A 23,942-nucleotide genomic window follows, 5' to 3' on the forward strand; every position below is an offset into this window, starting at 1 on the left:
GTCTGTCCAGTCTTTTAAATCACGTGGATGGATGGATGGATGGATGGATGGATGGATGGATGGATGGATGGACTGGTGGGTGGGTGGTTGGATGGATGGATAGACAGATTCAAATTCAAAATTCAAAATTTATGTGTGTAGCACATTTGAAAACAACAGAATTGACCAAAGTGCTTCACAATCGGTACAGATGGATAGATGGACGGGTGGGTGGGTGGTTGGATGGATGGATGGATGGACGGATGGACGGATGGATGGACGGATGGATGGATGGCTGGACAGGTGGGTGGGTGGTTGGATGGATGGATGGATGGACGGATGGACGGATGGATGGACGGATGGATGGATGGCTGGACAGGTGGGTGGGTGGTTGGATGGATGGATAGACAGGACGATGGATGAATGGATCCTTTGCATGTGTTCCAACAGGTTTCATGAATTTCATCGCTGTAGGATTTCAGTATCAGTTTCAGCTTGATGTAATGTAATTACATGTAATTACTGTTATTACAACACCATAGCTATAAATAACTAAAGTGGCATCAATAATGACTTTTTAAGTGACAGGATAAAACTGTGTATGTTCCACCATCCGTAGTCTTGAGTTATCACTCAGTCCACTGACAATGTGACTCTGCAGGTCCCACATCAGTGTCAGGAAGTGTTATCTGTGTTATGCATGAGAATATAGTTGCATTTTATGTTGCAGGGACATAAATCTGCTCACACAGTCATTCAGTCACATTTCAGAGATCAAAAATCCGACATGCTTTAACATAAATCATTGCATTTAACTACAATTATACTCTTTTTTATCCCTGTCTCTTTTTTAGTACATAATAACCTTTGGCATAATAACCTTTTGATACAGGGCAGGTCACAGAAGTGTGTGTCTGTCTGTGTGTGTTGCAGGTGTTGTCGCTGCCTCATCGCAGGTTGGTATGCTGCTGTCAGCTGTTCGAGGTTCCCGATCCAAACAGAGCTCAGAGGAGCGGCGTCCACCAGAGAGAAGTCTTCCTGTTCAACGACCTGCTTATGGTAAACGATTCACTCTGTGTGCGTCACATGTGCTTTTGCTTCTCACAGGGATATAAAGTCACCAGAACAACTCACTTAAATCTAAACCAAGGTTAGGTTTAAGTTTGCATCGCGCTTCTGGTTCGTCAGCTGTGGATTTAGTGGAAAACAGAGTCATTTAGTGTGACTTTGCAGAGTGTGTGTTTGGTTATTGCACCATTTAAGGACCAGTGCGTCCACCGATTCTTGCACAACCTTAAGATTCACTCACATGTGAGATAAAAGGGTTTTTGCATCACTGGAGCACCATTTTATCCCATAATGCCCTGCTCATGTTTAAGCAGTGCTCCAGAAATGTCAGGAAGTCTGACAGCGTGACTTTACGAGAAAAGACCAAAAACAACAGGATTTGTCAGCGAGTTTTACCCATCGGGTCTCGTGTTTCTCCACTGAGACTTTAAGTTTCTGGTTTTCTCCACTGTTTTCGTCATGCATGCTTCAACAACCTGCTCAGCAGCAAACTGCAGAGTTTAGAGTCGAGTGAGCGAGTGCAGCTGAACTGGAGTGAGTGGAGACCAAACCGCAGCTAAAGGAGACGCTCAGTATTTGGCTATTTGCTAACCAACTCAAATTCTCAGTTTTCTGGTCAGATGCTGCTTGATTTTTGCTGTTATGTTTTTAGGCACTGGTGCTAAGATTCAGTAGCTGAAGCAAAATCAGTAAGAAGTCCAGGGCCCTTTCTCAATTCTCAAGTACGCCAGTCCGGACTCGCAATTTGTACAATTGGAACACCAGCGTACTTGATGATGTCACAGGTCCAGAGTTTTTCCTGCCGTCCCCTCTTAATTTAACTGTGAGTAACATGTTATGAAGCTTAACTTTAATTACAGCCAAACCGATTTAATCGTGACTTATATATCATGTTTAACCTCAGTAGCGAAATCTCAATTAATAAAAATAGTGTAGATGTATGTCTTAATAAAAACAAGCAGGTGAGATGTTAGAACGCTTTTATTTTTATTTTAGTGGACACTCAATACAATAGACAGCTGCTGGGGTTTGTTTAACCTGAGTAGCGAAAAGACCGCGGGGGGGTTGAAAACGATGTGCCGAGAGTCCGCTGTTCTCGCCGGCTCTAGTGATCCTCGACCTCGCGGTCTGCTATGGAGCTGGTGGGTCACAGACGTCTCCGAAAACATTGGAGCATGTTTGGAAATATATGATATCTTGATAAATCGAGCAGATATTTGAAGCTTACACAGCTACATTCTCGCTTGAAAATAACTTAAAAGTTTATTTTGTGACCCAGAAAGAGTAATATTTAAAAGTTTTTAGCCCCGCTTGTCCGCCATTGCCGCGTTTGAGTTTTGGACGAAATGCATTCTGGGATATTTAGCTGTACCAAGTCCACACAAGTCACCACCGATGCATGCTGGATAAAACGGGCGGAGCGAGAACACATCTGGGACTTTTTCGCGTTCTCGGCTTGATGCGAACATTACTTGGTCTCCGACTGATGACGTATCACGAGTACACGAGAGTGTACGCACAAGTACGCACATTGAGACAGGCCCCAGGTTTATCAGCTGGGAGAGCTTGGTTCAGATTTCGACCTTTGACCTTCGTATACCCAATTTCACATTTTTCTCCACTCGTTGATTCGTTTAGTCTTCACTCGCTGGTCATGGTTTAAACTCTCTGACAGTGTTTTGTGTCTGCAGTAACCAGGAGCTTCCCACAGAGAGATTTTAATTATATTTTCTTTTCACTTGTTTCTTTTTTAAAGTTTTTTACAGATGCACATCTGCTTGTTTTCGACACAGTACCTGTCGGTGTTTTGGTGTTTGTGTGTATTTTCATGCAGCAAATCTTCTTTACCTTCTTTTCCCTCATTTTCATTCCTCCTCCTCCTCAGGTGACAAAGATCTTCCAAAAGAAGAAGACTTCTGTGACGTACAGTTTCAGACAATCGTTTCCTCTGGTCGACATGCAGGTCCACACTTTCCAAAACACCTGTAAGTACAGCTCTCTGCCTCTGCTGCCTCCTCTCATCCATCTTCCTCCGCCTCTCTCGTTTTAGTCTCTATGTCTCCTTTTCTTTTTTGTACTTGCTTGACTCTATTTTTACCCAGCAGTCAGCAGGCCCACTGAAAACACTCACACATGCAGATATGCATGAAACACATGGTGCTGTAAATATATGAATACCCTGATCGCTGCACACGTGTTGTCTGTGTGGATTTGCCAGCTCATTTCTCAGTGCCTTGCTCGATTTAAGGATATTTCCAAGCATGTTTTTGACATCCTACTGAAAAAGTTGCTGCTGTTGTCGAGCTACTCAAATATTTTGTTCTTTATGAGAAACTCTGAATCTGAGCATGCTGATATTATCTTCACAGTGAATCTCTGTAGAATTACAACAGTTTAATTGACAAGTCCTGCAACTTCCTGCTAATTTTGTGGCAGCTTTTCACATAATTGCAGGTCTCTTTCCAAGAACGTCCTACGTAATTTGGTATCGCTGATTGCAGGGGAAATGGAGAAAGTGTTAGTTGCTTCAGTAAGCAAATACCTGCTTGTTAACTTCATGTTTTAAGAAATAAAAATAAAAGTTATGATTATGGGAACTGAAAAACATTTAAAAAAATGTGGAAAGTCTAAACTAATGTGTCTGCATTTCCTTATATTATTTCCACATGAACAAAGAGCTTGGAGTCTGTGAAGGTTCTCAGTCATCCAGGTCATCGTAGTCTAAGGAGCTTGGAAAGAAAAGCGTCTGGACTTCTTTAAGTTGCTTGAAGACGTTTCACCTCTCATCCGAGAAGCTTCTTCAGTTCTAAGGTCAAATGGCCGAGAGTCCCAGATTTAAACCCAGTGGGAGTATCCCCCCAAAGAGGGACAAAGGACCCCCTGGTGATCCTCTAATCACATGAGCCAAGGTGTGAAAGCGGGTGTGGGACCTAATCAGCCAGGGTTTCGGGTGAGCTCATTGTTAAACCTGGCCCCACCCTGTCATGTGAATTCCTGAGGTCAGATGGCCCAGGATGTGAGTGGGCATTAAGGCGTCTGGGGAGGGAACTCAAAACTGGATTATAGATGGCAGACAGTTGGTGTCGTAAACCACCGCCTCTGTTCAAAGATGGTCGCTCACAGTGGACATAAATGGCCTCTTTCACTTTCTTTTCTGTGCCTCTTAGCTGACTTTATAAACGCCCAGTTAGGATCAGACACCAGCGAGGGAGGATAAGAAAGACAGACGCAACAACGTTGTCATCCCCTATGTAGCCGGTGTATCAGAGAAACTCAGGAGAGTTTTCTCCAAGCACGACATCCCAGTGTACTTCAGACCCAGCAACACACTCAGACAGAAACTGGTTCACCCGAAAGACAAAACTCCAAAACACAGACTTAACAACGTGGTGTATGCGGTACAGTGCAGCAAGGAATGCCCAGACCTCTACATTGGAGAGACCAAACAGCCACTTCACAAGCGCATGGCACAACATAGAAGAGCCACCTCCACAGGACAAAACTCAGCAGTCCATCTGCATCTTAAGGATAAAGGTCACTCTTTTGAGGATGCCAATGTTCACATTTTGGACAGAGAGGACAGATGGTTTGAAAGAGGAGTGAAAGAGGCCATCTATGTCCACTGTGAGCGACCATCTTTGAACAGAGGCGGTGGTTTACGACACCAACTGTCTGCCATCTATAATCCAGTTTTGAGTTCCCTCCCCAGACGCCTTAATGCCCACTCACATCCTGGACCATCTGACCTCAGGAATTCACATGACAAGGTGGGGCCAGGTTTCACAATGGGCACACCCGAAACCCTGGCTGATTAGGTCCCACACCCGCTTTCACACCTTGGCTCATGTGATTAGAGGATCACCAGGGGGTCCTTTGTCCCTCTTTGGGGGGATACTCCCACTGGGTTTAAATCTGGGACTCTCGGCCATTTGACCTTAGAACTGAAGAAGCTTCTCGGATGAGAGGTGAAACGTCTTCAAGCAACTTAAAGAAGTCCAGACGCTTTTCTTTCCAAGCTCCTTAGACAAAGAGCTTGGAGGTATCAGCTAAAGTAAAATACCAGCTAAGTTCAAAATTAAGCTTTCTTGATTTCTTTGATCATAATGTCAGACTCTCCGTCCATGCTAACGGACGAGGCTACACGGCTGCAGGTTGTCATTGTGTTATCGCTGTACTCATGGCAGAATGTAAAAGAGGTTCACAGAGGTTTAAAAGATGCAGAGTTAGTACTCAAGGGCTGTTGTACAGCTGCTGTGTGTACAGTCTGAGGGGACGGAAAGCTGCAGCGTAGCTAAGTGTAGTGATCTGGTAACAGCATATCCACAAGGAGGGTTTAAGGAGACGAGACGTCACCCTGCGAGGTGCCTGTATCACTCAGCATGTCTGCGATGCTTCAAATAAAAACCGTCCCAAATGTCGGAGTCACGGGAATTCATCAGGATCCGTCTTTAACATTATCACAATACATCTAGTATCTGTTGGGGCATTTCATAAGTGTTGAACCAACCAGCCACAAATGCCATCTTTAGGTTACATCTCTCTCATCCTTTGGACTTGTGAAGGTGAGTTTTTGCAGTTTGGTGCCATAAAACATCCAGACACAGCCGTCAGGTGGGTAATACATATTATACATGCCAGCCAGTCGAAAAAAGGGGAAACAATAACTACATCAACTTACCTAAAAGTTAATAATGGCTTAGATATGGCAGTCAAAACACAAAAAACAAAAGAACATATTCTTATTTCTTATGCATTCAGTGGGTTAATAATTAAAACTGCTGCTCATTTGTAAAAGCTTGACCAACATTTACACGACAGGGTTTTGAAGTTGGGCTAAAGGCAGCAATGGCTGTGTTTTTAACGTCACGGGCCTTCGTTTGGTACGGGCAGGACACTTTCTCTTGGATTTCATATAAAAAACAAAAATTGGAGATTCTGTCCTAGTTGGAAACATTCTCAACAATCTGTTAATAATCACTTGGCAAAACATTATTTTACTTCCTTTTCCAATTACAATTATCTGCCAGCCGTTTCTTTAAAAGACAGACACCGTCAGTCAGCACCAACAACACAAGCCGTGTTTGAAAGGAACGGTGGAAGCACATCACAGGATTTCCTAAATATACGTCTGTCAACCTGAAAACGAGGCTGCTTGACAACGTTTCTCAAAACGTGACTCATTCAACCAACACATTTTTCAATAACGACGTTAACACAGTCCTATAGAGTTATGTTTGTTTGTGTGTGTGTGTGTGTGGGCGTGTGTGGTTTCCAAGCCTCTGCTTCTTCAGCAGAGATGAATTGGCTCTCAGCTCCACGCAGCAGATTGGAGTTGGAGGTGTTTCAAATCTGCCTGAGCGCCTGTTAACAGGATCCCTCACTCAGAGAGAGAGTTCGGCTCTGAAATTACATACCCACCCCTTTCTTTCAAAGAGCCTGTATGTATAAATATATACGTGAAACGATGCAGAACCTCCCACAAAATCTCAGCTGACACAAAACTAAAGTCTCATTTGAAGTGATTAAATAGAACTTAACAGCTAAGTGATGTAGAAGCACCTAGAAGTGCCTACACCACCACCACTGCTAGGTGCAGTTAAAAGGGCACAAATTCACACCGTGTCTCACACGCGTGCACTGGGGTTTCCTGATGTCCTCAGATTATGGGAATCAACCATGGGTCTCACACTTTTTGAACATTTTGAATCCCCAGTGCTAGCATTTTGCTACCTGTCGTGCTGTTTATTTATTTATTTATTTATTGTTGGAGCCAGCAGTCATCATCTTCAAATTAAAAGTGTGCAAACAGTAAACGAGCTAACAGGTGACACTGTAAGCCGTATTATTTGTAAGAAAACTACATTAAACTATTTTCCAGAGGAGACCAACTGCACGAAGATGGACGGAAAGGTTCATGACAGTGAGAAAGCAATCCTGGGTACAGATCCTTGTGTTAGGAAGTCTGTCAGTGTAAGCTACTACACCCATAACTCCAGGAACCAGTTATAACCGAGTTATAAAACGTAACCCACCTCACAGCTTTTTGTGTCAGGCTTTAAATGTCTTTATTTCTTTATTTGTATAAGGTTGGACATTTCACAGTGTTTGGATTTATTTAGCCCCAGAGGTGTCCAGCTGCACACCGAGCATCCTTTGGTGACTCTCTCTGTCGTACAGGCTGCTACAGTATTGGTCTGAGGGACAGTAGTCCTGTTTTACAGAGAACATTGTAACATAAATCACAGCCATAACAGCTAAAACACTGTGGTCAGTCTCTTATTTCTGCTTTCAGGCAGTAGTTATGATTAGACAGTAAAAACCACTTGATTTGGTCAAGAAAAGATTGTTTGGATTAAAATGTGCCACTTTACGACATTAACCCTAAGTTTGACAGAGGTGGCCAAAATAAACACTCATAGAAAAGTGCAGGTACTTGTCCTGACAAATATTCTGATGAAGGTTGAAGTACTGATTCAACTTTTTTACTGAACTACATGTGAAAAAGTACAGATGCTGAACTGTAATCAGAGTACAAAAGGTAAAGAGTAAAGTACTCTTCAAAGGGCATCTAACCAACTGATTTCAGCAACATACAAACAGATATTACACAGACTCTCAGGGCTGATATTCCACTCTGTTTTGTCCCGTTTTCCTCCATCACCCCCAACTGTCACAGATGGCTGCCAAAGGTTTCTTCCTGTTAAAAGGGAGTTTTTCCTTTCTATTGTCGTCAAGTGCTTACTCATAGGGGTTCATCTGATTGCTGGGGTTTTCTCTGTGCTAATGTTGGGTCTTTGCCTTACAATATGAAGCACCTTGAGGTGACTATTTGTTTTGATTAGGTCATCTAGTAAGCATCAACATCTTAAATTTAATTGAACTTTGTGCTGTCAGTATAGCCTTACACTGACCATGAACACCACAGCTGCTCTGCACCAGTCTCACAGAGTGCATTACTAAACATTACCACAGTACCACCAACCAGTATAGTTAACCTGCCTAGCAATTTCATGCAACATCTAAATAAACAAAATATTAGTGTACTTTAATTTCATACCCCGGCATCACATTTGCTCAAAGACGCTAAAATAAATGAGGGCCATAACATGTAAGCTTTAACTATCCAGTCTGTCAAATGTCACTGAGCAGTCCTTCCTCAGCAGCATTAGTTACAAGATAACTAATGCTAATGCATGCCGATTGGTCCATTAAGGATTTACAGAAGGAGACAGCTGTTGTACCTTGTTAAAAAAAAAAAAAATCTAACGAGACAGTGTGAGTGTCTGTGAAACCACAGCAGAAACATAAGAAGCAGCTGCTGGTGGTGGTTGAAGGTGATGCTCTTAGGAGTCTGTATGCCTCACATCATGGAGGCTTTATGGTGGCTGTTGCCATGACGTCATCAGAAAAAAAAGATTACCCCCTCAAAATGACATTTTGTATCCCACAGCTCCACAGAGCTTCATTCACTCTCGGGAGCATTCCCGATATAATAGAAATTCTCCTGTGTTGCTTGGGTAAAATCAGACTGCGCCTCTGCACAGCTCACGATTATGCAATCTCCTGTCATTCCTGACACAAGTGTGTGTGCATGTTTTCCAAGACTCTACTTCTTCAGAGATGAATTGGCTCTCAGTTGCACGCAGCAGATTGGAGCTGTTGGCGTTTCAGATCTGCCTGAGCACCTGTTAACAGGAAGTCTCGCTCAGAGAGAGAGTTCAGCTCCCAAATTCAGAAAGAGGTTGTTTATTATGTAGCAGAGCCGCCCACAAACTCATGGCTTACCTAACAGGGACATTACATACCTGTAGGGAGCCATAAGATTATCTCTGAGACTCTGCCGGCACACATGAATAAAGTCTGCTCCACACACTCACATTAACTCTGAAACAACCTCTGCAGAGTTACAGGTTTAGCTGCATTCTCAATGCTCGGCTTTCTCATCTCTTCTGCTCTCACCTGGCAGTGATGTGGGTCTTTGCAGTGTGTTTCTTGTGGCAGACCACTGTGATGTGTTAGGCAGTGCTACTAATCATGGCACAAACAGCCAGTAAAGAGACTACGGCTCATTTGTATGGTTCACAGAGTTAAAGGAGCTCTTTACACAGACAAATATTTGTGATCATGTGAGAAATTTGCTTTCAAACCTGTGGTCAGCATTATGTTAGGGTCTATTTGAATCTTTTCCTAAACTTAACCAACTATTCCATACCAGAGATGTGAAGAATAGAGTTATAGGGTTTTCATTTTCTTTAGCTTCTGTTTTTATTTTGTTTTAATTCAGTTTAGGTTTCAGAGTGAAAGGTTCTTTAACAACAACAAGCTATCAGTTTAAAGCCGTACTAGACAAGAAGAATATCCAGGGGGAGTAATCAAACCAAAGCTGTAAGAAAGCTGATGATTCTTGGTTTGCTCTCACATAATCCGGATATTTCCAGCCATAAAGCAGGACTGGACAGTCTCATGAGCTGCTGTGATGAACATTAAGGTAACTGATTCACAGCCATGACATGCTAGTCTCAGTAAACACATGATATAAAGATTTCCTATTTTTATTTCTCAGCATCATCATGGTTAACTAAAACTAAACTTTGGCAGCCTCCTGAAAAAGAAAGAAGACTGACACTGTTGGCTGTAGGTTTCATGAGACAGAGATGATAATATTTTGAGCTGTCTTCTGTTCCTTACGCTGTATTTGACTGGATTGCATCACATTACATTGTGTCACGTATAAGTCGGTCGTTCCAGTGTCGCCTCGGAGCTCGTTCAGTTGGTGCTTTTTGTTGCTGACAGTTCTGGTTCTCCAGTTGGAGCTAAATGGGTCTTGGGCGCTGATGACTGCGACCAGGACAGATTGTCCCATGTGATTCATCAGCACAGTCATGCATCTGCCGCGTGGGTGCGTGTGTTTGTGTGTGCGCACGTCGCATGGGAGGCAGGTAGGAAGGTTTGTGTGTGCGTGTACACAAATCTTATTTTCTCAATCAGATTAATGCCGCCCGTGAGGAGGGGTGAGGCGCAGAGATCAGCACACTGTTTTCTGATGAAATTAAAATAACACAGACTGCTCCAAATACCAATTAATTATTTTCAAAGTACAGGCTGTTAAATTACTTCAGTTTCATTACTGAACAAAGTTTAGAGTCTGTACAACTGTCAATCAAAGCAGATAAAAAAATACAACATAAAATGCGCTTTAATGCATACAGTTGCTGCACATCTGCAAGCCACTTTGGAACCCACCTCCACCCCAGCTCCTCCTTTTAATGCATGTCTGCCTCCGGCTTTCCATCCATACATGTTGAGGCGTACATTACATCTGTTTGATTTGCAGAGCTTGGAGATGTGAGGAAGGATTTGAGGGAAGGGAACCAGTGCAAAAAGAGCCCTTTAAAAAAATTGAATGGATCCATCCTTCTGGATGAAATGTCCCTTAGATTAGACTCCTACTATGAATTCTACTTTCAGGGAGCGTTACTGTGCTCTTCATCAGAGTTATATTCCTGTTCTCAGCTCTGCAGGGAAACCTTATTTATGTTATACTGCAGCCACTGAGTTCTGTTCACAGCAGGCCATTTTACCTGCGTCTCCACTGTGTCTCCAAAAAATATCCACATCCAAAAAAAGAAGAAAAGACACCCTGCTCCCCCTGAAGCACGCGGGCGTGCAGCGGCGTCTTTCTTGCCTCCACGATCATCACTTCAGATTTGAGTTGCAGGTATTTTCTTTTTCATTTGAATTACTCTCTCTTTTACATTTTTGACCATTTATCAACACCAGAAAAAAATATCACAAAAAAACGTGACAAAGAGGCAGTCTGAACCCCAAACAGGTTACTGACAGTTTATTAGACACGGCAAGGAAGCTGACAAAGAGCCTGTGAGGAGCTGGGCTGGTGTTAGCTAAGCAGAGAAAATACCAAGGAGCTAGAAATGGAGGATGGAAAACTGGGAGTTAGGCTTGGATTTGTAAGTGAGAGCCTGATACTGAGACCAAAGCTGGGGCTCGGGTTAGAATGAAGCAGGGAAGAGCATCGAAAGGACAAAGCAGGTCTGGAAACTGGAGGTGGGTGAACCAAAAGAAGTGCAGACAAAGGGAAACATGAGCGATTAAACAGAATTCTGATGAGCAGAGATAACAACAGATGGCCGAACCAAGACTGACTGCTGATGCAGAGATGACATTGTGCTGGTGAGCTGGGCCTTCAAAGGGAACTGGATTGCTGAAACAGCTGCAGCTGGTGGCACTCCGTCCCTGCTCCAGGGTACGCGCCACCAATCATGTAATCAAACATAAAGGAGGAGAGCGAAAATAGTGTAAAATAATAATCTAGTGGCTGGTGTTTGCAAAATTTGGGGGTCCTTTTACTTTTTAGGAAACTATTACAGTTCAAGTTAATCAACAATCATCTGGTGGCACTTTCTAACCATCCAGAGATCAGAGGACTAATGAGGTTAAATGTCTTTGTGTTGTGTTTCACTCAGATTATCCTCACGGTATCCGGCTGACGTCCGCGAACCCCGGAGGAGAGAGGAAGGTTCTGATTGTCTTCAACGCTCCGAGCCAGCAGGACCGGGCACGCTTTACCTCTGACCTCCGAGAGAGCATTGCAGAGGTCCAGGAAATGGAGAAGTACAGGGTGGAGTGTAAGTGTTCCTGTCACAGCAGTGGGAGGCTCAGTGGGACCTTAAATAAAGGATAATTACACAAAGCAGTACTGAAACCAGCAGTGGACACAAAGGTTGTGGTGGACGTGGTTGTAGCTTTAAAAGCTGTTGGCGGTGATCGTTACAGGACTTTACTTTGAGCATGTCTGCTGCACAGGTACAAATAACTATTTAATCAAAGTCGCTTCATTGGACAAAATTTTTTTTTTAAAAATCCAACCATTTTTCTGCACCTCGTCTGGGCTCTGCTCACAGGCTTTAGACAAACCTTGGCCAATCACAGGTGTTTTCATACACAGCAGAGGAGTTCCAGTAGAGCTTTGAGTCTGGAGAGCGGGGTTTGAATTCCACATGAGCTGATTTGCACTGTGGGAGGGGTGGGCGGGGCTTAGGACAGGGTGCGCCGTTGGAAGAAGACTATTTTCAGAATCTGTTTTCTCATTTCTTTTCTCTTCTGGATTTGTGCTCACTGCAGCTAATAATAAATCAAATGTTATACCATTAGAGTTCAGGCCGGTTGCCAGCAGTCACGGTATATGAAGAACTTCCCACACACAGACTTTACTTTGGCAGGCTGCTCACATATATTAACAGCCAAACAATTATATCTGTCAACTCATCTTAGCATTTTAGCATCCATATGTCTGCGATTACAACACCTCCCAGTATCAGCGTGGACCGTCCTTGGGGTTTCTGAAGTTCTTTTGCTGCTGGTTTCAGCAACCGAGGAATGAGTTGCTCCCCCAGGATGAGGAAGAGCTCAAGTATCTCAATCTTGTTCACTACTGAGAGAGGAAGGGAGCAGGAAATTGACAAATTGATTGGTGTGGTGTCTGCAGCGATGCTGTACCTGCCTGTTGTGGTGAAGAGGTAGCTGAGCTATCGGTTTACCGATCGATCTACATTCAGACGTTCGTCTGTGGACTCAAGCTGCGGCTAGTGAGCAGAAGAATATGAGTGGCGTACTTCTGGGTTCTTCATTAGAGGCAGTGTGAGGAGCTCGGCTATTTAGGAAAGAGCTGCTCCTTCTACACATCGAATTCCTCCTCCACGCGTCCTAGGTGAGGGGTGTCAGGCATGTCCAGGTGAGAACACTCTGGTGTCTGACAAGGAGAGCATCTCTGCTTAGGACTGCCCACACCCCAAGATAAGGGGCAGAAAATAGATGGGTCAAATTTACTGCTGACACTGTGGCTCCAGCCTTATAATTCAGTTATTTATGTGCAAATTCAAATATTTCAATATTATAAATGCATTGTTTAGCCTGCATGTGTTGCCTTTCAAGCCTCCACGCCTGACTTCACCAGCAGTAGATTCCAAATCTGCAGTGAACAGCAATCCAGCGAGTTGTTGTTAATGACAGCTTTCCTGATTTTTCTTTTTCCTTTCAGCTGAGCTCGAGAAGCAGAAAGGCGTCATGCGTCCTGGCGTGTTGACAGGGGGAGGACCGGGAGGCATGGGCACTCAAGGAGGCGGGGCAAACAGCGGTGGAGGAACCTTAAAGAGTGAGGTGGTGAACGGTACCCTGGGAAGGCCGAGCCTCGACGACACGTACGCAACAGTGGACGGACTCAAGCGCACGGCACTCAGCTCGTCGCTCAGAGACCTCTCAGAGACAGGTGAGGACAGGTGTACGATGCAAGGCTCACCTTGTTCACATGTTACAGATGTGTGTGGTTTTCGCTCTGCCTGTTCTGCGACAGAAGTTCTGCAGCTCCAGGTTTTTAGTATGATGTATCGAGTCAGAGCAAACCTGTGCTCTTATGCAACTGATGAAATCTAAAATGGTAAAATGCCGCTGTAAGATGGAAGTTTGATGTGATGCTGTGGTGCTCTGTCTCCACCTGCTGGATAACTGTGGGAACTACAGCATGAAAATGCAAAAAGTTACTGTGGAAACTGTGTGGATTACTGCTGTGATTTAACCAGCCAATACAAGTAATACACCCTTCTGTTAATTAGCACTGATGCACAAATATTTAAGTATGTAAATATCAGGTTGGTCAGCCTCATTAATAAAAAGTTTGAACAGCAGGAAGAAGGTGTAGGTGATGACCATATAAGGGTATTCCCTTTTCATGACATCATACAGATCAAAGAGTGGAAAAAACTGTGTTTACACTGAGTGAAGAATGCATGTGAAACCACGTTTTAACCTGCCTCGTTCTGATTGGGTGACAGGGAAGCGGGGTCGTAGGAACAGTGTGGGGTCACTGGACAGTACCATCGAAGTAAGTTGGGCGGGACACGACTTCCCAGCATGCCGTCTGTCACACACCCTGCTGATGCATGTTTGTCTGATTCATAACTTGTGTTTGTGAAAATATTTGTGCACGTATGACGTGAGCGCTGAAACATGGCTTCATTTGTATTCATGTCCCTTTTTCATTTCAGAGTTTAGCCACCGTGTTAGCTTCAAAATAGGATGGGTCAGCCTTTCTCTAAAGTTCTCTTGAGTACTGAGGCCTTTTCTGTGAAATAAGTAAAACATGAAGTGAAGAATAAAATGTAAAGTAACGTAAGTGTAAAGTTGCTCCTATAAGGCATATTTGAAAATGTTATCCTTGGGATTACAAGACTGAAGAGAAGCCGCAAAACTGCTGTTCCTCTAGTGGCCACTTGAGGCTCTTTAGACGCTCGTCCCTTTGGATTTTGTTACGTCTTAACACTTCAATTATCTGGTGCATGGCTGCTTTGATTGACAGGCCTTCGTGATCTATCTTTCAGTCATCAATAATTACTTTCCTCTGTGGCAGAAAAGCACGTTACAGACACGTTACCTTCAGGAGCTCAGTGTGTGCATTTCTATTGTCTGTCTTTTAACCTCTTCGGTGATTCTTCTGCACGTTTGTCCTAAAATCTGCATGATTCATGTCAAGGTTTTTTTTTCCATCAGAAAGATGAGATGGTCTGTGAGAATCTGAGGTAAATGCTGACCCAGTATGTTAAACTCTTCTCCTTCTTTTCTTCTCAGGGTTCCATTATTAGCAGCCCCCGGCCTCACCAGCAGCGCCCTCTGCCTGATGGAGGTCTTTCCTACAGCCCTATGATGGTTCCTACATCTCCAGCAGCCTACCGGCCACACCGCCCTACTCAGAGCCCCGGTACGGGGGTGGGGGGTGGGCCGGGGCTCTGTCACAACCAGGGAGGGGTCACCACCTCCCCACTCGCGAGCGGGGGAGGGGTTGGGGGCGGCGGAGGGATGCCGGCAGGGGGCGGACCGACTGGCGGAGGCCGACTAGGGAATTTCTTCGGCAGCCGCAGAGGCAAAGTTCCTGGTCCCCTGACGATGACCTCACCCCCTCCACAGGGTCCCCCGAGTCCCCTGATGATATCATCACCCCCCCACTACCCCGCCCCCGCGCCTCCCATCCCCCACCCATCCTCCCCTTCCCCATGCCCCTCCCCATCGCCCAACCTCGGGCTGTCGGACTCGGGAGGAGTTGGAGGGGGAGGCGGTACGGCAGGGGCACAATCCAAGCTCCAAGCGTTGCACGCCCAGTATTGCCACGCCAACAGTGGAGGAGGCGGAGTCAGTGTTACTGGGCACCAGCAGCAGCAGACACCACCCCCACCTTACCATCACCATCACCGCTACCACATGCAGAGCGTCCCGCAGCATCACGTCCTCTCGCACAGGTTCTCCGCACCCCGACGGCAAGGCCCGTCCGGCTGCGCTCCCTCTCATACCCAGCAGCATCAGAGGATGCAACATGTCGTCATTCCGCACCCGCGCTACAACATGGCGTCAGGCTTCACCACGCCGCCACCGCTGTCCCCGCACTCCCCTGTCACCCCCATTACCCCACACGGACTCTTCCACTCGCACCCCGCGGCGGGGAGGCCAGGTGGAGGGGCCAAGCTCCCGCTGACCATCTCGCACTCGCAGCCCCACCCCCACGCTCACACACACTCTCACAACCACGCCGTGCACACACACTCCCCGCTCAGCCCGTCCCCGTCCGCCTCCCCCTCCACCCACTTCATCTTCTCCACCCCGCCGCCCCAGACTCCCTCAGCACGCCTCGTCACCCAGACGCCTCCGAAGCCATATACCCCCCAGTACCCACCGCTTTCGTCCATCCCGCCTCCCCCGCCGCACTCACCATTGCCTCCCCCGTCAACCGCCCCGCTCTCCCCGCACCCCCCGGGGGTGGGGGGAGGCCAAGGGGGCGGCCCCAAATCCAAGCCCGTCAGCCGGATCAGCACGGTCGTGTGAGGAGGCAGAAGTCTAGGACAGTGGCGCGTCACCCTGCAGTGAGCCGCCGGGGGGTGGTAGTGAGCAGGAGAGGGAGGAGGAGAGGTGGAGGAGGGGGAGGACAAATGCAGCCGTATGAAAGCGGACGCCTGGTGAGGAGGAGAACGGTGAGAGCGGGGAAGAGGAAACTTCTCAGCCTGTGTTATTTCCACATCCACTTCCCCCGCAGGTAGAAAGACGCACACACACTGACGGATGCTTCTTACAGGGAGCAGATCCTCCCAGAAAAAGCTGCTCGCGGAGCGAAAAGCATCCAGAACGTGAATCATGCCGTTTTCAGTCACGTGAAGATGAAGAAAAAACACCCACATTGTCCCGATGTCTTGGTGAAAACGTCCTCATCTTCCCCCCGTAGTGCCCTTCAGAGGTGAGCTGGGAGGACATATTTGTAGTTCTTCATCGACAGGGGAAGTGTTCGTGCCACATCGTAGGAATTTGTGTGCTGTTGTGGAAAAAAACGGTTCAGGGACCAGACGTGAAGGGAACAGTGCCTGAGAATATATATCCCAAGGATTACGCCTGACATAATGTACAGAGAGCGGAGAACGAAACGAGTCCGGGTCGCGTTTTCCAAAAAACACAGTCGTCTTACACCACCTTGTTTTCCGCACAAAAGCACTCTTGTTTTGGTTGTTGACATATTTACAAGCCATGAGGCGTTACGGACAAGCAGAGGTGGTTAGCGTTAATATGGTGCAGTTTCTGTGTCTTAGACAGGCATGCATGACCTGTGCAATAGCTAATAAGTGTCAGTGTGACTGTGGTTAAACTTCTATATGCAGGGGGAGGGAGTTGTTGTGATTTAAAGCCCCAATCCAGCATTTATTTGGCCATAAGAAGTGAAGAATACGGAAGACTTGACCGTCTAGGTGGACAATAAACTTTCTAAAACCTTTAAATAAGCCATCATAACAAACACTCCAGGTGTCTTTTTACCTTTGCAAAAATAACTAAAAGCCTTTAGCGTCTGTGGATTACAGGGTTTCAGCAGGGACTGCTACGCTGTTGTTTTGGATTGGGACTTTAAAAAAATTCCCAATTATTTCCTCATGTAACGGGGATTTATTTGATCATTTGTGCTAAACCTGTGAATGCTCTCCCTTGTTATTAAGTATATATGAAAGCATAAGCCTGAATTTGTCACAAATTATAATATACTCTGATAATATAATACTCCAGCTTTCAGCTGTACTTCATGCTCCATGTTGTATGTGACCCTCTACGTTGCCACAGACGGAGATTGGGCCCAAAGCTGCCGGACAGGGAAATGAGAGCTGCGGTACCTAAACGAAGTGATGTAACTGTTCAGGTTAAGTTAAATAAGGTGTAACTCTCTCTCTAACTTATCGATGGTCATCTTAACAGAACTGGGTGGGAAATTAAAGGCTTGAATTTACTTTACGAAACCAACATTTTGACGCAAGACTCGTTTAATAATTCTGATAATCAATCTTTATCACAACGTATCAAAAGTTTAAAATGTTTCATTTTTGTTGGTTCCTTTTTGTTTTGGTTCACAGCAGAACGGTGTGAACTAATGAGGCTTCACTAAATTATGTTAAACATCTTCAGATAAAGATCCTTGAAATCAGGATTAGGAGACAGAGCCGTAAAGAAAATAAATACAAGTGATTGTCTTTAGATGCACAGACAGATATTATTTAGATTATTTCAGGAGAGTACTTTTTTTTATTTTAAATTACTGACATCCCCTAAACTCATCACATGCAGGTGATCATAAAGTTATTGATTTGAAAAGCTGGCAGCTATAAACAGACTCATGATGTGTGGTTGTGTGTTTAACTGCATGAGTGAGTGACTGAAGTCATTTGTCACAACAAACCAAAGACGACAGTGAAACGAAATTCAATAAAACACGCCAGGTTTCATTTGTAATAAACAAGATTTAGACAATCAGACTGGATTTTTTTAACTATCAGAACTTCTTCTTGTCCCGCTCTCTTTATTACAACTCTTTAAAGGCACGTTTAAGGGTTAAGACTTTGCTTTAGATTTGGCACTTAGCAGAAGAGGAGGCTTGGAAGAATGCTTCAGTCACACTAGGGCAAAGACACTGTGGCACCACCACTTGTGACCTTGTTGCCTTTGAAGTGGTTGTTTCAAAGATGGGGGCCAGGTCTCAGACAACTCACGGCTAACTGCCATCGTCAGAGCAACTTTGGTGCATCGAGATATCGATAAAAATGCAATATGACGAGTCGGTCTGCTATCGATCTGCTGCCAGTCTGTGACTGAATGAGGCATTTACATGCAATCTGTTTGTGATCAGTGCAAATCTGCTGCCATCGACAGACACAGACGTTCACATGAAATCCTTACATCCACAGTCGAACCTCATTGATTTGAAACAGAAATTCAGAAATTCCTTCACAAGTAGTGACGTAGTGCTGCAGGGTGACGATTTCACTCCAGAATGACACGGGTGTAGGAGCTTAACCAGAATGCAACCGCCACCAGAGATGCAGAATATGTACGCCTATCAGCACAGACTGACTCGGACTGATTAACATGTCTTTGTACAAGCCTTCACCAGTCAGTCTGAGCCGGACTGCAATTGTTTGGAGACAGGTGGCCTCCCATAAGGAGGTTGCGGTCCCAGTTTTAGTCCAGTGTGACAGAGTCATAGAATTAAATATAGCAACTGAGACTATAAAGTCCTCAGGTTAGTCTTTACTGAGGTTTCAGACAAGTGGGTCAAAGGGTGTTTTTCCAATAAACTTGATACAGCCGGCCTTTGTTTTGTAACCAGACTAGTTGCCCTCTGACTGACTGCCGTCAGAAATAAATCGGATTTAAGGCGCTTCAGCACCTACGCCTGTCTTTCATATGTAATGAGTAGAAAACACTGGTAACAAGGAGCAAGCTTTATTCAAATAAATAAGAACCTACTCATCCAGATGATCTCAGATTCATCTCTGCACTTTCTTGGGTTCTCAGCAGTAGTTAGAAACTCTCCATTATTTTTACTAAGATATAAAACAATTGAAAAAATATGATAAATTGAAAATAAGAGTTAATTTCCCACCCAGTCCAAACTGCGTTAGCGTGTGAAAAACTTGGAGGGTGAATCAACTTTAATCCCATTTGATGTGTGGCAAAATAGAGAATAAGGTGCCTTCAGACATAGTGATGGTACAATATAAATAATAATGTTCACAAAAGACCTCCATGGAATACAAAGACAGTTCAGCGTCTAAATCAATAATATAATGATTTGTGTCCATTCAAAACAGCAAATCGAAGCCATTTACTGCATTTTTTAAAAGTCTGGCTGAAGGACTGAGCCGCTCGTCGCCTTGTTCATCCAACAAAGACACAAAGGAGCCTGAAACCTGGACCGAATTTCATTCGAAAGACTCGCTAACATCTCACAGGACTGAAGTGCAGAACATGTTTCACTGTCACACCGCACCGAGTGAAATCTTCTTGAACAAACTCATTTTTACACATTTTTGCACTTTGAGTTCAAATCTACCATGCCAGTATTGAAGTGTATTTCCTTTCCTTTCTTCCTTTAATCAGTCTCACCGGATGTCAGGGCAGGAGGCCCGTGATGGCTGGTAGAAAGTTCTTCCACCACTTGAACGATTTTACCAGCCATTTGCATTTTTTGACTAGAAATGAAACTTTCAGTGTTGGTTGCTAGTCAGCCTCATATAAATATTTGCCAGAGTTTAACTGGTGGATGATGGGAAATTCCTCTGAATGCAAACATTAACGACATATTTTTAGTCTCCCTGTGATGACGTGAATGCACCAACTGTAGATATTAACTGTACAGTGTGTTCTATTTTCAGTGGGGCCAACAGCATCAATCTGTAACTGAGGTTCAGAATTGCTTGACTTAACAAAACGTGTGCTCTAAAAACCAAAGTTCATCTGGGTTCTTCAGGCTATTCGGGCTTCTTAGTGAGAACAGTAAAGTCCTTAGTGTGCGAGGTTTGTGGGAATACCGTCACATATTGGAATCGTTTGACGGCGTTCCTCAGGGAACCATCTTGGGTTCACTGTTGTTTTCAATCTGAAGAACCCCTTTGACTTTTTAGAGTGTGCTACTGATATTATTATCAATATTGTTGTGTGGCAAGCTTCTACTAACATACTGTACTCCTTGGGCTGTTTTGTATTTTTAGCATTTTTAATTTTGTTATGTGCTTATAATGTGAGATTTTTTTTCTTTTCTGATTTGGGCATCTTATGGAAGTATTCAATCCTTTTTCATTTTAATATATTTTAAAAAAAAAAAAAACAATAATGATTTTCTGTAACTGACATACAAGTTCTTCTAATATTTTGATTATAGACTGTGATAATTACTTTGACTCAACCCACAGCATGCTCAAGCAAACACACGCCTGCACACCTCTGAATCATCACAAAGCCTCTCTTCACCCTTTTAATGGAAACAAGCAACACCTCTGCTATCAAACAACATTGAAATTAACACTTCATGTTGAGCTGCTAAGAATTTTTGGACCGTAGGGCCATAGCATGCATCTACAATCACCTGCAGAAAGACTTTGTCTCTTTCTAAAGGCCTTACAGTAACCACGTCGACTCCAGACTAAAGCGGCAAACACCACAGAAACATCAAAACAAAGTTCTCGAGGAGCACTGGATCAAACCTACCTCGTAAGGGAATACACAGCATTTCACTCAGTCTCAGTGCATGCCCAAGCACATCCTCAGTAAACATCCCATCTTAAAGTTCCATACCCCTCATTTGCATGGTTATGAACTTCAAACCGTATTTACTTTGTGTTACGGCGCTACCATGTTGAGATTTGTTACCTTCCTATGTCCACTGTTCAGTTTAAGTTTCACTTGCAGAGAACTTGACACTTGCTGCAGATAAATCATCCATCACTGGTAACATCTAATAAGGATCTAAGTCAGAGGTGTTAAATGTAAGGCCCAGGGGCCAGACCATTCACACTATACCAGAGTAATTACATAAAAGAAACAGAGAAATGATTGTAAAGTTCCTGTTTTTTCACTTTCTGCTATAGAAATTTCAGTTGTTTGTTTGGGTTTGTTTTACAACAGGTCCACAGTAAAAAATAAATAAATTTTAAAAAGTATATATATATATATATATATATGCTACAGGCTGATTACTGTCTATTCGCCCCATGGCAGGCATGACTGGAAACAGCCTATAATAGTTACACTGCTGGACAGCTGTGTCAAACTTCACCTGCTAACATGCACGTGTCAGATTAGATTTCTCTCGTGTTTCTAGGAATGCTAGATTTTGCCTGTACTGCCTTAAACTGTGTGCTTTCTAAATTCTTTCTAAATTGCCACTTGGTCATCAAAACTGTGAGAACCCCTGATTTAGTCTTTGTAGACCAAAACAGTAACCGGTGACATATAAACGTCCTGGCTTCCTGGCGAGCTGTTGCCCACCATGTGCCAAGTGTCTGTGGGTTAGGGTTAGGCCAAAATCTGCTTCTTCGTGTTTCAAGGCCACTTTTTTTTTAGTTCTTGGATTGCTTTGCTACCATTGGAGGTCGGTGCAACACTTTTGTGAGGTCGCTGTCAATTCTTACACGCAAGAGATAAGAACAAAAATCACTGTGGTTGATTAGTTATCTGCAGCAGGAGTCAAGTGTCTGTGAAGACATGAACTTGCAGTCTGGGAGGACACAAATCTGCTTAAATTGTGTCGGGACTCTTGTGAAAGTAATTTACAGTATATCCAGTTTAAGAACATGCAGAAAAAAAGCAGGTATGGTCCTTTAAACGCTTAAATTAGGTCTTTTTCTCCTGCCCGGGTCTGCTCTCCACTATCGGTTTGCATGTGGTATTTATTACAGTATCTGCACTGAATGAAACTGTATTATAACATGAATGTACATAGCAGCCGTTAAATGAAAATAACATTGCGAGTACTCACTTTGCTCAGTTTGTCTGTGGCTGGGTTTACATCGGGAATGGAAGGTCTGATGTTTTTTAAACACCTGGAGAAACAGATCTGGTCTGACTGCAGCAGGCAAAACAGGGAACATTTTTCAAGATTCAAAGCACATCAGATCTGCTTCAAGTACAGTTAAAAAATGTTGGATGATTCTGTTCCTGTGTAAAGACAGTCTGTGTTGTGTGCATCTATACAATGGCATTGGACGGGGGGCGTGTCCAAGCTGCTGGACCGCTTTCTGGAGAGGACATATTTCTTGTTTATAATGTAGAGCAAAGAGAGACTGGAATAGTCCTTGTAAAATTGTACGAGTAAAGTGTCAAATATGTGTCAACAGAGACGACATTATTTTAAAAATTACGTATGGAAAATTTTAGCTGTGTATATAAATATATATTACTTGTACTTTGTTTTTGAAATTGCAGAGAAATGGAAGAAGTGGAAATATTTATTGCTCTAAAGATATAAAAATCTGTTCATGTGGATGGAAACACGTGTCCTCTTTGTTTCACTGATTTCTCATTCAAGTGCTGTTTCAGTGCAGCATTACAGCGGGTGGAAATCACAATCTTCATCAAACTTCATCATAAAACTGTAAATCTGTTGCTGCCTATATACACAAGAAGTCACATCACATTAAGAGTCCAATCAGAAGCTGGCAAAAATAATAAAATACAGAAATTCCTACATGAATAGTGACGTAGGTGCTGTGGGACGGTGCAGAATAAAATAAGTGCTCGCCAACCTTCTATATCGGAAAATAACGAGAATGAAATTTCCTCATTGAGGGTTGTTTAGTGTCCTGGTTTTTACTCCATAAAAGAAGCATTTTAGCTCCTGCCTCCTTAAGACCAGGTGGTTGATTATACTTTTAATATTTCATAGGAGCAGAGAGAAAAAGATGCATTTCAGTTTGTGGCTTTCGTCAGTGTTTCTGAGCATAATTCTTATTTATAGCTTGTAATTCTTCTTATCAAGCCAGTGACAGGAGGACCCAACCTGCGACAGTCTCCCAGGTATGGAGAGAAACTGAAGACACTAAATGTGTGGATCTACATAAGGATCTATCCCCGACATCTGCCTGCATATGGATTTGAAAACTGGTTTCCTCTCATGGTTTTACAGTTCACACATGGACCGTGTCCAGTTAAAAAAAGGGAAACTCTTTTTTTCTTTTTCTTGTAACAACCTAACCTCCAGTCCACCCAGCATTGTGTGTATTATCATCAATATTCTCATCAGCACAGCGTATATATGCTTTTAATGGGAAAACATAACAGCTGGTTCTCACACAGAAATTTACCAAAAAACGTGAACTGTGTGAAGCTTTTTTCAGATAACTAAATTACATAGTCTAAATAATCTTAGCACAAAAACTGAGGAAATTTGTGTTTGGTCAAACATTTCTTGGTAATAAATCTTATACTATTGGAAAAACTCTTTATTTCCCCTTAAATGGTGACACATTTGTGGCAGAGAAGATGTGTTTTTCATGGGTGCAACCCACAGAGTCAACACTGCTGCTCAACCCACACATGCACCTTCCTCACAAATATGGCGCCATTTAAGGGGAAGTAAACAGGTTTTTATATGCGGGAAGCATTGTTACAGCAAAGAAACAGTCGACCGATTACAACTTTGTATTAAGCATTATGTACTGCTCAGAGAATAAAAGGAACACTTAAATCACATATCGGCTCTTGATAAATATTCAATCGTTACAGAAATGCACTGTGTAATTTGTTGAGAACAAAAGGTTTTAACAACGCTTAGTGGAAAACAACATCATAAAACGTTGTGTTCTCTTATTGTATTTCTTTATTTTGAGCAGTTTATATTTTTTATTCTTTCAACAACCTTCAACTTTATCTAAATATCTCAGTCTGGCCCATTTTTCCAGAATGATTCATTTATTTAACATTTTTAATGAAAAATTTAAAAAAATGTTTTAAATTTTATGTCATTTATTGAATTAAAAAATTTTTTTAAATTGATTTCGAAAATATAAAATAATAATCTTCCGTTTCCG

General features: G+C 43.5%; 1 protein-coding gene across 1 annotated transcript in view; it reads left to right on the forward strand.

Moving 5' to 3' along the window:
• Positions 1 to 22,392, forward strand: part of LOC134618307 (IQ motif and SEC7 domain-containing protein 1-like) — a 105,807-nt gene extending 83,415 nt beyond the window's left edge. Inside the window, exons 12-17 of the mRNA XM_063463656.1 lie at positions 913 to 1,038; positions 2,933 to 3,032; positions 11,532 to 11,693; positions 13,106 to 13,333; positions 13,896 to 13,945; positions 14,689 to 22,392. Coding sequence (XP_063319726.1) covers positions 913 to 1,038; positions 2,933 to 3,032; positions 11,532 to 11,693; positions 13,106 to 13,333; positions 13,896 to 13,945; positions 14,689 to 15,933 — 1,911 coding nt within the window. The 3' untranslated portion in view covers positions 15,934 to 22,392. The remainder of the gene's footprint in view (positions 1 to 912; positions 1,039 to 2,932; positions 3,033 to 11,531; positions 11,694 to 13,105; positions 13,334 to 13,895; positions 13,946 to 14,688) is intronic.
• Positions 22,393 to 23,942: the final 1,550 nt, after the last annotated feature.

This window comes from Pelmatolapia mariae, linkage group LG20, assembly GCF_036321145.2.
Source record: "Pelmatolapia mariae isolate MD_Pm_ZW linkage group LG20, Pm_UMD_F_2, whole genome shotgun sequence".
NCBI lineage: Eukaryota > Metazoa > Chordata > Actinopteri > Cichliformes > Cichlidae > Pelmatolapia > Pelmatolapia mariae.